Source organism: Manis javanica, chromosome 4, assembly GCF_040802235.1.
Source record: "Manis javanica isolate MJ-LG chromosome 4, MJ_LKY, whole genome shotgun sequence".
Classification (NCBI taxonomy): Eukaryota; Metazoa; Chordata; class Mammalia; order Pholidota; family Manidae; genus Manis; species Manis javanica.
The window spans coordinates 181,890,594-181,904,086 of NC_133159.1; the positions used below are offsets into that span (position 1 = coordinate 181,890,594).

The 13,493-nt window shown below is 62.1% G+C and overlaps 2 protein-coding genes across 7 annotated transcripts; one reads left to right on the forward strand and one right to left on the reverse strand.

Moving 5' to 3' along the window:
• Positions 1-732: 732 nt before the first annotated feature.
• TEPSIN (TEPSIN adaptor related protein complex 4 accessory protein) lies at positions 733-10,920 on the reverse strand. 5 transcript variants are annotated; one of them, XM_073236071.1, is made up of 13 exons: positions 10,725-10,916; positions 9,463-9,535; positions 9,070-9,161; positions 8,862-8,955; positions 6,807-6,874; positions 6,600-6,678; positions 6,348-6,503; positions 5,428-5,637; positions 4,356-4,533; positions 4,142-4,276; positions 3,934-4,012; positions 3,638-3,772; positions 733-2,605 (listed from the first exon to the last, which is right to left on the reverse strand). In XM_073236071.1, exons 1-13 carry the CDS (start codon positions 10,782-10,784, stop codon positions 2,015-2,017), a joined length of 1,950 nt encoding a protein of 649 aa, XP_073092172.1. In that variant the 5' UTR covers positions 10,785-10,916; the 3' UTR covers positions 733-2,014. The 5 variants fall into 5 exon arrangements, with proteins under 5 accessions (XP_073092172.1, XP_073092173.1, XP_073092174.1 ...); XM_073236072.1 differs by having other exon boundaries at positions 4,142-4,255; positions 10,725-10,914; XM_073236073.1 differs by having other exon boundaries at positions 6,432-6,503; positions 10,725-10,913.
• Positions 10,921-11,058: 138 nt separating this feature from the next.
• On the forward strand, positions 11,059-13,467 carry NDUFAF8 (NADH:ubiquinone oxidoreductase complex assembly factor 8). 2 transcript variants are annotated; one of them, XM_036996987.2, is made up of 3 exons: positions 11,059-11,217; positions 11,351-11,461; positions 13,214-13,467. In XM_036996987.2, the coding sequence occupies exons 1-3, from the start codon at positions 11,134-11,136 to the stop codon at positions 13,241-13,243; spliced, it is 225 nt and encodes a 74-aa protein (XP_036852882.2). In that variant the 5' UTR covers positions 11,059-11,133; the 3' UTR covers positions 13,244-13,467. The 2 variants fall into 2 exon arrangements, with proteins under 2 accessions (XP_036852882.2, XP_073092190.1); XM_073236089.1 differs by lacking the exon at positions 13,214-13,467 and adding an exon at positions 13,004-13,190.
• Positions 13,468-13,493: the final 26 nt, after the last annotated feature.

Sequence of the window (13,493 nt, forward strand, 5' to 3'; positions counted from 1 at the left end):
TGGGCCACAAAACAAACTTTAACCAAAATTTGTAATCTAACAATACAACTGAAATCATACAAAATGCTTTCTCTTACTGCAGCAGACTTAAAATAGTAAAACCCAAAAATGTACCTTCACATAACCCATTGGACAAAGGGGAGTTCAAAGAAAATACTTTGAACTGAATAAAAATATCAAAATTCTTGGGATGCAGCCAAAGCTGTCTCTAGAGGAGAAGTTGTAACACTGAACTGCTCATATAGGAAAAAAGTAAAGGTCTCAAACCAATTATCTAAGTTCTACCTTAAAGAAACTAGAAAAAGAAAAAAAAAACCCAAAGAAGGGAAGAAATAATAAAGAACAGAAATCCATGAAATAGGAAACATAAAAACAGTAGAAAATATAAGCCCAAGTTAGTTCTTTGAAAAGATCAATAATAAAAAAACTTCTGAGAGAGGGAAAAGTATTATCAGTCTCTGAAATGAAAGATGGAATATCACTGTAGATCCTGCAGAAATTAAAGGATGATAAAAGTATGCTACAAAAAAATTCTGTGGCCATAGTTGACAACTTACGTAAAATGAACCAATTCGTTGTAAGATGCAAATTACTAAAACACACAAAGAAATAAATTACCTAAATATATATCTACTTAAGATTTTTAGTTTCATAAAAACCTTGCACGCGCGCGCACACACACACACACACACACACATGAGGAAGGGAAGGAAAGAAAGCAGACCGTGTGGCTTTGTGTGAATGACAGTGTTTATTTAGGAAGTGGGATCCCGGGGGCCGTCCTGTCCTGCGAGGGGCCAGAGCCACCAGCTGGGGGCTGGCCCTTCACAATCTGCAGGAGGCGGTCAGCGCAGAGGCGGCAGACATGGGTCATACGGGGACCTGACGCTGGAAATGGCCACCCCCTTATGGACAAGGTGTGTGGCTTATGACCTTCATGTGGCAGGAGGGATCTGAGCCCCAAAACAAGGTAAGACCTGAGCAGTGGTCCTGGATCTGAGGGCGGGGAGGCAGGGGTGTCCTCAGGGCCCCCTGACTCAGCACTCCTGAAGCCCTGCCTCATACATGCCCGCTACTATAGGAATTCAAGTCTAAATTGCCAGCCCCTGGCAAAGGAGATCTGGGTACAGTGGATGAGGACCCAGGTGGTAGCCCTGGGTCCCTTTCTCAGGGTCATCACCTGGAAATAATGGTAGCAGCTTGGCCGGGTGCCACAGCCTGGAGAGGGGGCCTCTCCATCTCCCCCTGACTGTACCCCATGGAGGTGCTGGGTACCTTTTTCTGCTGTACCTCTGAGGACCCTGGGAATTTGGGACAGCTCCACAGGCCATCTGGCTTCTGAATTTGGTCTCCCCTGCCCCACCAAGCAGGCCAAGTGATACTCTCTGCCCTGCTGCACCCCCTGCCCATCCCTCTGGCCTTCGGCTGGAGCCTGGTGACATTCGCAGATGGACCCATGGCTGGTGCACTGAGCCCACCAGACCGGACAGCCACAAGGCAGGAGACGTGCAGCCCAGGGCTCACCAGCTGCCAACCTTAGCAAGCGGCTCAGCTCATCCTGCCCAGAAACTGGCAGGCCCCATGCCTCTCCCGCCCTCTCTGCACAGCCTGTGGGCTACCCGTCCAGCCCTTACACCAGAATAATGGCCTTCATGTGAGGTCCTGCCCAGCAGGAAAATAAGGTACTTGCTGGAAGCAAGACTGGGAGCTGAGTCCGTGGGCAGAGCACCCCTCTCCAGTGCCATCCTGATCTGGCTGGCTGTGGACCAGAACATCCCCCAAGGCTCACCCATGGCTGTTTCACTGGATGATGGGACAGCCACCCAGGCAGCGGCCCACACCGAGGCCTCAGTGGGTGGGGAAGAGGCCGCAGGGGGGGCGAGGCCCGCAGACACTTGGGGGGAAGCCACCTTTGGTGGGACACAGGGGCCGCAGACAGAGGGGACGGCAGTCACAGGTCCTGGGAGGCATGGGCCAGGGGACACAGGGACTGCATGCGGCCAGGCCAGCAAGGTCACGAGTTTAAGAACGCGAAGGCTGACGAGGGCTCTGGGCCGGGAGGCTCTTCCGCTGCCGCTCTCTGTGACAATGTCCGGGCAGCCTGGGGGGCTGGGAGGGGCTCCTTTGCAGCAGTCCTGGCACCCACAGGCTGGGGACAGACCACCAGCTCCATGCCAGCAAACAGTGAGTTGCAGCCACTGCTGGCTGCTGGGCTCCACAGGCAGTCACTGGGGCCTGGGCCCAGCTCTGGCTCTCCCTTTGGGGTGTCCGTGTCTGATGGGTCTTGCTCAGATCCAGGCCCCTGCTTTCTGGCACCTGCCAGTCTGGTCTCAGCCTCCCTGGCACCCCCAGAGACTGTGAGCAGGGTACCATCCGAGGGAGGGGGCAGCGCAGGGCTGGGCTGCAGCCCTGATGGGGGAGCAGTGCCCTTGGGCAGGAACAGGGTTGAACTCAGAGGCTGCAGGAACGCCTGGTCCCCCGTGAAGGGCACAGAGTCGGTCAGCAGGTCAGAAGGGCCCATGCGGGCAGCTGCGGGACTGGGCTCAGCCAGCAGCCTCTGGGCTGGGGGTCGCTGTCGGCAGGATGCTTCAAAGTGCCTCAGAATCTGGATGATGGAAAAGGGGACTCGCCGAGGGGTCCTGTGCTCCCCGAAGCCGCTGGGACACCCTCCCACGCCTCCGTCCAGAGAGCAGGGCCCCCCACAGGTGTCCGTCATCGCCACCCCGCCCACAGCTCACATGGGCCCCCACCACAGCCGTGTGGTCTGCTCCCCAACCTGCTGTCACACAAATGGATGTTTCCCTGTCATCCAATGAGGAACCAGCTCAGAAAGAGGCGCTGCTGGGTACCACGCAGGCCCCCAACACAGACCCCAAGGGGAGAGATGGGCCTCACACCATCGGCCGTTCCCAACTGCTGGGTGCCAGCTTCTACCCGTCCTTCTTTGTCCTCATGATTAAAACACCTCTACAACATGCATCTCACGTACCTCAGGGTCACTAACGCTTTGACAAAGGGCAATTTAAGGGCAGGTGACTAAGGATCTGAACTTTCGGAGGCCACGAAGAAAACAGAAGCAGCCAGGGGACGCCAACGGGTGGATGGAGCTGCCAGAGCCTGGCTGCAGCAGAGGCCGGCAGCCCATGGGCGCTGCCCGGAGGGCCCCCTCTGCCGCCCTGCGGGAGGGCCCAGACGGTCTCCACACAAATCAAGCACAAATGGGAAGGGGACTCAGGTAAACAGAACCATTTCTGCCTTCCAGGAGTTGGGGATCTGGGACCCAAGCACAGACCCATGTGCTGTGACACAGGGTGAACAGTGGAATAAATCTGTCTGAGCAGTCCAGGAGTGCTTCCTGCAGGAGGCCACACGTGGGCTGCCTTGTGGGAGAGGGAGCCGCTGGGCAGTACAGCAGAAGAGCTCTGGGGGTTTCTGGGAACTGGAAGAGGCCAGTGGGCCTGCAGTGCCTGGAGCCAGCACAAGGGGTGGCACCCACCTGCTGCTTTAAGGGCTTGAGCTGTCCCGGGCAGCAAAGGACAGGGACATAAGGGGACAAGTCGGACAGGCCAGCGGGCATGGGGAGTGGGACCGCTGAGGCACCCCTTGCCTCCCCCCACTGGGCCTGGCTGCTGCCCACCTTGGTGGCTTTGTTGGCCACAGGTCCAGGGCGGCCTGCGCTGAGCTCCTGCAGCCGAGGCCGGGCCAGGAGCAGCACGTGCTCCTGGGAGAGCAGGTCGGTGCGCCCCAGGGAGGCGATGGCACAGAGGGCTCTCTGCAGGAGGGACAGGCCAGCAGGGTCCAGCCCAGAAGGCCCTCCGGCCAGCTCGAAGGCCAAGGGCACTCCCCCCTCCCGCCCTTCTCTGTGGGGTGCCCCCAGTTAGGAGGTCCCTGTGGCCCCTGCCAGCCCCCACCCAGCACACGGGCAGCCCTCACCATCTGCGCACACTCTCGGGCCCCGCCCAGGCGGCGGGCCAGCAGCTCCAGCACAGCCTCGCAGTTGAGCAGCCCACACCTGCAGGGAGGGGTGCCTGGGTGGGTGCGGGCAGCTGGGGCCGCCCCTCGGGGGCCAGGCGGGGGGAGCTCAGGGCTGGCAGGGGTGGGGGCTCAGGGGCGGGGCTGGGAGTCGGGGCGGGGGGCTCACTCTGTGACGAAGTGCTGCACCTCCTCCCGGCTCAGGAAGGGGTGCGGCCCCCGCATCACAGTCTCAACCAGGCTCAGCTCCTGCAGGCAGCCGCTCAGGCCCACGGCCTCGACCCTATCAGCGCAGCGGTCAGGGCTGAGGTGGGCCAGGCCCTCCCAGGACGCTCCTCCGTGGGGATGGGACCCAGGGAGGGGCCAGGGAGGCACTGGCTCACCTTCCCGCCAGGTCACTGGGGGCCTGGCTGGCCCCCGAGGGGCTGTCACTGCCCGAGCGGCTGCCTGAGCCCGAGGCCTTACTCAGGGTGCCGCTCTCCTGAGAAGAACTCTGGGAGCCGGAGCTGCTGTCTGGCTCATCCCAGCCCCCTCCGGCCTGCCCAGGCTGGGGTCTCACGGCTGTAAGAGACGGTGGCCACGGGTAAGACCTGCGGGCCTCAGACTGCCTCCTGCCCATCCACCGGGACCCCCAGGGAGGGCCTGGGGGGGCGGGTCCTGAGCTCCAGCTCCAGAGAACCCCAGGTTGCAGGGGTTCAGGTGGGCATTGCTGGCACAGCACACACCCGCCTGGGGTCTGGGTCATGAAGAGGCAGAAGCACCAGGTGCCAAGGCCAGGTGGGCACTAGCCTGGGCAGAACAGCTCCCAGCACAGCAGCTCTCAAGTCTCAGGAGTGCTGACATTTTTCTTTCAAGCCTGGCACACACGAGAAGCTTCCAGTAGCAGCGGGGTGCAGGCCACTCTGACACCTGCCTGCCCACCTTTCTTGCCACACATATTGCTGATTCCACTGACCGCTTCCTGGCACTGATGAGGCCTCTGCTGCTGTCCAGGCCCCCACAGAGCCACCCAAGGGCTCTGGGTGGGGGGCAAAACCTGGGCCAGGGCTCCAACAGCTCTCGCCCCAGTTCTGCCCCACTTCTGCCCTGGAAGAGCCCCTCAGGGCCGTGACACCCAGGATCCTGCTAGGAGCAGCTGGCAAAGCCATGTCCCAACACAGCATGTAGATGCTGCACATGAGGTAAAGCCCTCACAGAGGCCACAGGGGACACACAGTGAGCTGGTGGCTCCGCGGGGTTCCCACGTGGCCGATGGAAATGCAGCGCTGCCCCTCAGCGGGGGTGGGGCCAGCAGGCAGGCTGCAAAGCTCCCAGGCTCACTGCGTCCCCCACCCTCTCTTTGCCCTTCCAGCTGGTGACTTGCTCCATGAGCCCCACTGCAGCCAGTGCCAAGAATGGGCTTACTTCGCCGGGACCCTAGGAAGGGGAAGCCGGGCCCTCGGGGAGGAGCCTTACCCCAGCTCCTGGTGCCCAGGGCGGCTCCAGGCACTGGAGTCCGAGGAGTCAGGAGGGAGTCACTGACTGCAGGCGTCACGGCGGGCTGGTAGGTGTCACCCTGCCGCAGGGGCCTCTGGGCGCTGGGGCTCGCAGCCCCAGGGCGCACAGCGTTAGCCACCAGCTCTGCGGCCTTCTGGATGGTGGAGAGGAAGGTTTCGCCTGCAGAGCCTGCGCCAGAGGGAAGGGGAGATGGCGCCAGCCCCTCCAGGTGTCCTAGGTTTTCCCAGGATGAGGGGCCTGCGGGGGCTCCTGCTCAGGGCTTCGGGGGCCAGGATATGAACTGCAGTTATAAAACAGGGGCTGTGTGGCAGGACCTCCCTCAGTGAATCCACTTCAGGGTATTCCTGGGCCCTGTGGAGTGTGGGCCCCACAGCCCACAGCAGAATCAGGTCCTGCGTCCCCTTGGTCCCCACTTCAGAGCAAGGGGCCTCCTAAGGTGCTTATCCCAATAACTGGTGATCTCCACGGCCGCCTGGGGATGCCCACACCCAGGGCTGGGGGTGCCCCTGCCTAAGTGAGTGCCCGACAGAGAAGTGAGCTGGCCAGCACCCCCAAAGTAAGAGGAGGCAAGGCCGCAGGGGACACCTGCTCTAGCAGTCAGCACTTGGCAGTGCTGGGCCTCAGGGCTGCGCCCGCCACGCTCAGCACAGCAGCTGGATAGGCGGGCCCAGCGCCCACAGCCACCGCCTCACGTTCACTCCCAGCCTTGTCACGAGGCTGATGTTCCTACATGCTCCTGCCAAGTTGCCAGTCGTGGCCTGGACCACAGTCCTCTGCCCTCAGCCCCCCAGAGGAGCCGGGGGCTGGGGGCTTGAGCAGAGGACTGACCCTCAGCCTGGCTTCTCACCTCTTGCTTAAGAAGACCTGGCCACACCTACCTGCCTTCCCGCAGGGCTGCACAAAGTCAACACATGGTGCAGACAGGACCTGGCTGGGCGCCCCCGAGCTCACGCGGTGCTCACCTGTGCGGCCCTGTTCCTTGCTGTAGCCGAAGCCCTGGAGGGTGCTCTGGGGCCTGCACTGGGCGCCCATGCCTGCAGGGAGGACCTGGGTCAGCGGCAGGGATGCCCAGGGTGGGAAGAAAACCCCGAGCCCCCCCCAGGGTGACAGAGCTGCATGAGGCCACACACCTGCTGGGGGCAGGACCCTGGGAGGCTGGGCGGCAGGCGGAGGTGGCCAGGTGTCAGAGAACAAGGCGGTCCCCAGGTCCTGGGGGGGGGGGGGCAGAGGGCACTCAGATGGCCACGGGTCAGGCCATGTGCCCCCCACCCCCGAGGACCTGGCAGACACAGGGGCGCTAGTCCTGCGGCAGGGGTGGAGCCGGGCCCTAGGCTCACCTGGGCGGCCGCCCGCACCTTCTGGTACAAACTGCTCCCATGGAGAGGATCCGGAGGCCCTGCAAAACCTGTAGGCGAGGGGCAGAGCTGAGCTGGGCGCTGTTGACCGCCCTGAGGGCACAGCCTACAGCCATCCAGGCCCCCAGCCCCCTGGCCGCCCCGAGGTCTGCCTCCTCCCAGGCTTCCCCAGAGCCAGACGAACTTTCTGAGGCACAGGTCTGACCTCGAATCCCCTGTGACATCTCTTGCAGGTCAGAGTCCCTACAGTGGAGAGCGCCTCCCTCCAGCACCCCCCGTCCTGGGGAAGCTGGCCCTTCCTGGGCACCTCTGCTCCTTGGGCAAAGCCCGGGAGCCCCCAGGAACCCCGCCCCAGGGTCTGCACCCCACAGCCCCTTGCCCTCCCTGCCTCCCAGGCCCCCAGCAGGGGAGGCCCGTGATTTAGCATCACAGGTGCATCCCCTGCTGGCCGGCCGCCCCCTCTCCCAGGAGTCCCTGCATCAGCTGCCTAACCGCCTCCACGTGCCTCCACGTGCCCCACTTCCACCCAGAGGCCACATGGAGGGGTCGCGTCCAATTCAAAGCTTTGAAGGTTCCCAGGGACTTGCCATAAACAAAACCCCGGCTCCCCACCACAGATGAAGGGCTTGGCGTGCCGGGCACCCCCTTAGTTGCAGCAAATCCCATTTTCTTCCTCAACCCCCCACCCAGGTTCTCCATCCTCTGGGCCTCTGCAGGCCTGAGGGTGCCTCTCCACCCACTGCAGGCCTCACCATCTCAGGGTCCCGTCTAGAGCAAGAAGCAGCACCCCCCTGCCATCTGCACCAGGCAGGCCAGCCTCAAGGTGCACAGACACCAGCCTGCATGCCCAGCGGAAGCTAGTCAGCAAGCGGATGGATGGCACAGCCTCCCTGCTGCTCCCGCCCCGGGGCCCAACTCTGCACAGCCCCTCCTCTGCGTGTCCCGGCCCCCTTCTCACACAGCCTGTCTCCGACGGCTCCAACGGCACCAGGCAAACCCTCTGGGCTCTCCTCACCCTGGGGGCAGTGCTCACGGCTCGAACCTCAGTCTGCTACACCCCCTCTCCTCAGGGGTCAGAGGGGACAACCCGTGCCAGCCACAGCCGCACGGGGCCCACCCGCTAGCTGGTGAGAATGAACGGGCTGCGCTGTTTCAGTCCACAGCCCAGCTGCGACCACATGCAGTCCCCAGGCACCCCGGACACCTCTGGACATCTACCGGGTGAGCTGTGCCCAGGCTCCCAAGGCTCTGGGTGTGGCTGCCCGGCCCCAGTACAGGGGTGACAGGGGCTTGCGGGTGCAGGGAATGGGTCCCAGCACCTGGCAGATGGGATGTGCTGACTGCTGAGTGTCTCCCACTAGCAAATGGTGGCCAAGAGCTCTTGGTCCCCTCCCTGGTGCTGCCCCCACAGGGACCATCTGTGTGGGGATGGTCTTTGCCTGAGTGCCAGGCCTCCCAAAGACTCACGCAGGGCACATGGGGGGGTAGGGTTGGTGTGCCCCCTAGACTGACCCTGGCTGGGTGCCTGCTCTACCAGAGGGGAAGGCCTCAGGCCACGTCCCCCACAAGTCCTTGCCAGCAAGTGAGGTGCACAACAGCCCTGGCCTGGGTCATGGGAAGGGTGGGGGCCCACCCCAGATCCACCCCAGACCCACCCGACGCCTGGACCACGTCCGGCTAGAGCCCCACCCTCTGGAAGGCCTCGCCGCCCCGACCTCCCGCAGGAGGCTGCCAGCACCCCATCTAGAGCCCTGAGGAGCGACCCTGGGGAGAAGACCCGTGGCAGGGCTGTGGGCGGTACAGACGCTCCCAGCACGTCCTGAGCGTGGAACTCTGTGACAGGCAATGTCTGGGCACCAGGCCCAGCAGCACACAGACACAGACAGGTGATGGTGCCCCCAGGTGGCAGGCAGGACTGAGGGCACGAGGGCTCAGGGTGCATGGAGGGGCTGGGGGTTGGGGTGGGGCTGGAGCAGAGAAACGCCTGGCTGGTGAGACGGGGGCGCAGGCCTCCCCAGGGCTGTGCACCCCCAGTACCTGCGGCTTCCTGGATGAAGGTGGGGTCACGCTTGAGGATGAGCAGGAAGGACGGGGAGCCGTGAGCACACAGGTGGAGCATGATCTTCAGCACCTGGGGCAGTCACGTGGGGGACCCTGCTCAGCACAGAGCCAACCCCCCACAGGCAGGAGCTCAGGCCCTGACTGGTCCCCTGGGAGTGTCTGTGGGGGTCACTCATGGACTTACCTTGAGCTTCACTCGGCCAGACCCGCTGTGCAGACGGTTCAGAAGGTACTCCAGGAGGCACTGGCTGCTGCCCAGGGACTCGTGGGAAATTTCTGGGAGGTGCTCAGGTTAGGGAAGGGGCGAGCTGACCCCAGGCCACACTAGGCTGGGCTGGCTGGGAAGAGAAACCCGGCCTTCCTGCCATTGGATTTCTCAGGGTGTCCACCCTGCAGGCACCTGCCCCAGGCCCTGGTTTCAGGGTCTCCGGGGCTCTGCTGTTGGTGACGTGACTTTTAGGTCTCACCCACCCCCGATCACTACAGTAAAGGAGCTGCAGACCGTGCAGGGCAGGAGAATCCCAGGAACCCCCATTCTCCTCCATGGCTCCCACACACGGATGAAAAGGAAGGATACTTGCGATCTCCTCAAACAGGTAGCCTGGACATGGGACATCATCGTCCGATGTTCCCTTCAGGAGAATCGGGAGCTGAAAGGGAGTGACAGCCCCTACCCATGAGTGACCGTTACAGGGATGAAAACCGGAAACGCCTGTTCCCATGTCATTCAGCGTCCAGGGAGGCATGAGCCCCACCGCAAAGACAGGACAGAGGACCTCAGGGATGAGAAGAATGACTCACATGGGGACTGCAGGGCGGTGGCCACAGACAACATTCTGAACCGCAGCAGTCTACTGTCACAACAGCACGTACCTGAAGGTCATGTGACGCTTTGCACACACAAGTATTACACTATTTGTCCGCCAAGACCCAAAGGGGAGCTGGACAGATCTGTAGAACTACAGATGTCCAGGCATGTAACGAAACCTCTGCACACAGAGGACTGGCGGGGCTTCTGGCATCATAAGGTTGACCCAGTGCCCCTAAAACACCTGTCTGAGAGAGCTCAAGGCTGCCGGAAGAATTTACTGCTTGTTTTGACCAGCGCCTGGTAACAGGCTCCCCACCCACCTCGGAGCATTTACTAAAAAGGGCTCACAGTTGTGAACATGAAACTCCTACAGGAGTATCTTTCTCAAGGACCTGAGGGCCATCCTTGTCCTGCAGTCATCGGGAAGAACAGGGCCCATCTCCAATCCCTGCGGGGACTAGGATCCTAATTTCCGTAACTTCCAGTAGCAGACACAGCTGCCAAGTGGCCTGGACACTGCCAGACCCTTTCTAATTCTCCACTCTCCCTTTAAAATGCCCACATCACGGTGGAGCTCACGGCGTTCCCATACTGTGACAGATTTCCCCTGCTTTCCGACTAAGGTCTGGCTGTGTTTATCTTGGACAGAGTTCAGGACTCATTGTTTCTTTTAACGTAAAGTTGCTTTTTAAGTTGGTTAAGAGAACAGAAATTCAAATCTTTCCCAATTCAGCTGTGACTGTCCCCGGTGGTCCTGAGGCAAGCTTGGCCTGACCTGCCCAGGCGACGTACATGGGGTGCGATCCCCAGGCCTTGGGAGGGGCCCAGCGGCGGAGGGGGAACGGCAGGAGGAGGGGGGCGCAGGGGGTCGGAGAGGTCGGAGGGGATGGAGGGGTCGCCGAGCCAGGGAGGAGCCGCAGGGGCGACCCCGGCGGAGGCCAAACCGGCCAGGGAGGCGGACGGCTCCTGGCCCAGGGTGAGGCCAGGGGTTGGCGGCGCGCAGCGGGGCCGGAGCCGCCCGCACTCACCCGGTGCAGGAAGCTCAGGCGGTCCCGCAGCAGCGGCGTGGTCGCCATGACGCCTGTCATCTTCCGGCCCCGCCCCGCTTCCACCCCGCTGACCAATCGCTTGCGCGGGGCGGGCCCTGAGGCCGACTTTAGTAAACAATTTGCTTCCGAACCAATCCAAAGTCCCAGGCCAAAGACAGACAAGGCCACGAGCTAGTTGCAGGGCTCTGGGACACGAGGCGCCGAGGAAAGGCCTGGGGCGGGCGGGGGACGGGGGCGCGGAGGGGGAGGCAGGGGGGAGGGGCTGAGGCCTGGCCAATTAGAGAGCGCAGGAAAGGTTATGGCTTGAAGCGCCGACCAATCATGCTGTTGGAGGCCGGAAGAGGCCGGACCTAAGGTGGTGGCTCTCGGGGTGCCGGGAAGAGGCCCCATGTCGGTGAACGGAGCGGTATGGAGGCGCGTGCGTTGCCGCCTCCGCGTCTTCCCTGAGGGCCTGGCTGCCTGTGCGGCCGAGGTAAGGAGACATCGGGCGGGCGGCGGGGCGTGACCGAGGGCACGGGCGCAGGCGGGGTCGGGCGGCGGCGGGGTGTGCCCGGTGACCCGCGGGTGCAGGGGCTACCGCGACGCCCGCCCCCGCCCACCCCCAGGCCGCGGCCTACGGCCGGTGCGTGCAGACGTCCACGGCCCCTGGCGGCCGCCTGAGGAAGGACTGCTGCGCGCGGGAGTTCGAGGCCCTGCGGAGCTGCTTCGCCGCCGCGGTAGGTGGACCCCGTCTGGCGGAGGGGCCCAGGGGGGCGGGGACCCCCGTGTGCCCTTTCCTTGCGTTTGGTGGTGGCCGCCTGCTGGAGCCGCAGACACGGGGCTCTAGCCCAGCAGCCCTCGCGACCCCCGCCGCCACGGGCCTGTCACGTGGGGGGAGCACCACCCCATTGTGGAGACAGTGACAGTACTGCCGCCGGGGAGTAACCCCCCAAGGGACCCCAACCCAGGACTCCAGTACCTGCTCTTAGTGTCATTGGTGTTTACGACCCCCGTGTGTACCCCATTACCGCCGGGTCCACCCAGCCCCACCGAGGGGCGCCCTTCTCCCTACACCCCGGGTTTACGGAGGGAGGAAGGAGAATGTAGGATGTGTCCTAGGTTGCCTACTTCATACGCAAGGCTGGGCGAGGCGGCCTCTCCCCGCACAGCAGCACGGTGGTGGCACAGCCGCTCCGCCTGCAGTCTGGCCTCCGTTTGCCTCTAACCGCTGAGCAGCCAGTCCTTTGTGTTACTGAGCCACGCATTTTTGGCCTGATCACACACTGCGCCAGTGAGCCTCGTGAAAATCAAGCGCTGCACACCAAGAATTAGTGTGGGTGTTGAGGTGTATCTGGGAAGGTCGCGGAGGAGGTGGAATTTGAGGAGGTTCGGGGTGGTGAGCTCTCAGGGAACCTGGACGGGGTCCCACCCTAGGCACCCTGATCGGAGGACTGTACTGCAGAAAGGGCAGTTGGGTGAGGTCAGTGGAGTTCAGGGTTCGAGGCAGTTTCCTACATTTCCGATTATCCAGAGCAGGAAGGCTGAGTAGGCAGGGTACCCGCGTCTTCAGCCCAGGAAGGTGGTTCCCATACTGGTTTCCTGGAGGGCTCGGAGAACTCCTTGCACCTTCCTCACGATTATTATGGCCAGGACACACCACCTCCTCTGGCCCCCCTCCACCCAGCTGGCCTTTGTCACAACCTCAGATCTGATGGGGGCACTTGTCCCCTGGACTTGCTTCCTGCCCCTTGGCAGCCTCCCTGCTTTTCAGCACCCCCAGAGGTGAGACAGGCCTTCACTCTGGTTGCCGGCTGGATTTACAACTGAGGTGCACACAGGATTTTCTCTTCCACCTCCTGAGCTTGGTGGGGAGTTAGTTACCTGTCACCTCTGACCTCCTCGCGCCACTTCGTCCCAATCAGAGATGTCCCCACAGTGCAGGCTCGGCCCCCAGGAGCCCCTTGCTATTTCATGCCCATTCTTCACCAAAGGTGAACTAACTGCAGGCCAGACTGGCAGCTCAGGATGGGGTGCTTGAGTGTTTCCCACCACAAGGAAGTGCGCTGACTAATCTGTCTTTGGCCACTCGGCCTGTGATCCAAGCTGCTTGTGGGGGCTGCGTGAGTCGGCACAAAGGCTTCAGGCTCCCAATCCCAGCTCCGTCCCAGTGAGCCCCGTCCCTGGGCAAGTGTTTCAGCATGTGACCTGAGATGTCCTGTCAGAAGCAACTTCTGCTAGACGGGGTCAGGGGTGGCTTTAAGGTCTGCTCCGTGTCACAGCATCGCAGAGCTGATGGGGCCCTACCCTGGAAAGCTGGACAGAGACCCAGCCCCCAGGGCTCTGACCAGCTGCGCCCCCTGCCTCACATCCACGGCTAGGCTCCCCTTGAGGTATTTGTTGTAAGTGGCATTTGGTGTGGTAGTTCTCTTACTTAGGAGCCACATCTAACTTGGAAACAACCCATTCAGACTAAATATTTTGCCCTCCAGGCCAAGATGACTCTGAAGGGAGGCTTTTAGGACCAAGTGCTGCCTGCCACCTGTTTGCTGCTGAGGGCGTGAAGCCGGGCACCTGGCACTGATGTCCCCCGGGCACACAGCTACAGTATCCCAAGCTCTTGGAGCTACAAGGACCGGAGCCCTGCCCTGTCAGGGCGAGCCGTGGTGGGGCGGGGGGTTGGTTTCCAGCACTGTGGACACAAAGAAAACACAATGCGGTAAATAAAGACCATGCACGCACTTCAGAGCTGTCTTTGTCTTGTCTCACTGG

Coding starts and splice junctions, on each gene's coding strand:
- TEPSIN (XM_073236071.1), bottom strand. CDS start 10,784: ATGACAGGCGTCATGGCGACCACGCCGCTGCTGCGGGACCGCCTGAGC. Junction 8,956..9,069: donor CTGGCCGAGTGAAGCTCAAG/GTAAGTCCATGA, acceptor TGACTGCCCCAG/GTGCTGAAGATCATGCTCCA. Junction 2,606..3,637: donor TGGCCAACAAAGCCACCAAG/GTGGGCAGCAGC, acceptor TCCATCATCCAG/ATTCTGAGGCACTTTGAAGC.
- NDUFAF8 (XM_073236089.1), top strand. CDS start 11,134: ATGTCGGTGAACGGAGCGGTATGGAGGCGCGTGCGTTGCCGCCTCCGC. Junction 11,218..11,350: donor TGGCTGCCTGTGCGGCCGAG/GTAAGGAGACAT, acceptor GCCCACCCCCAG/GCCGCGGCCTACGGCCGGTG. Junction 11,462..13,003: donor GGAGCTGCTTCGCCGCCGCG/GTAGGTGGACCC, acceptor TCCGTGTCACAG/CATCGCAGAGCTGATGGGGC.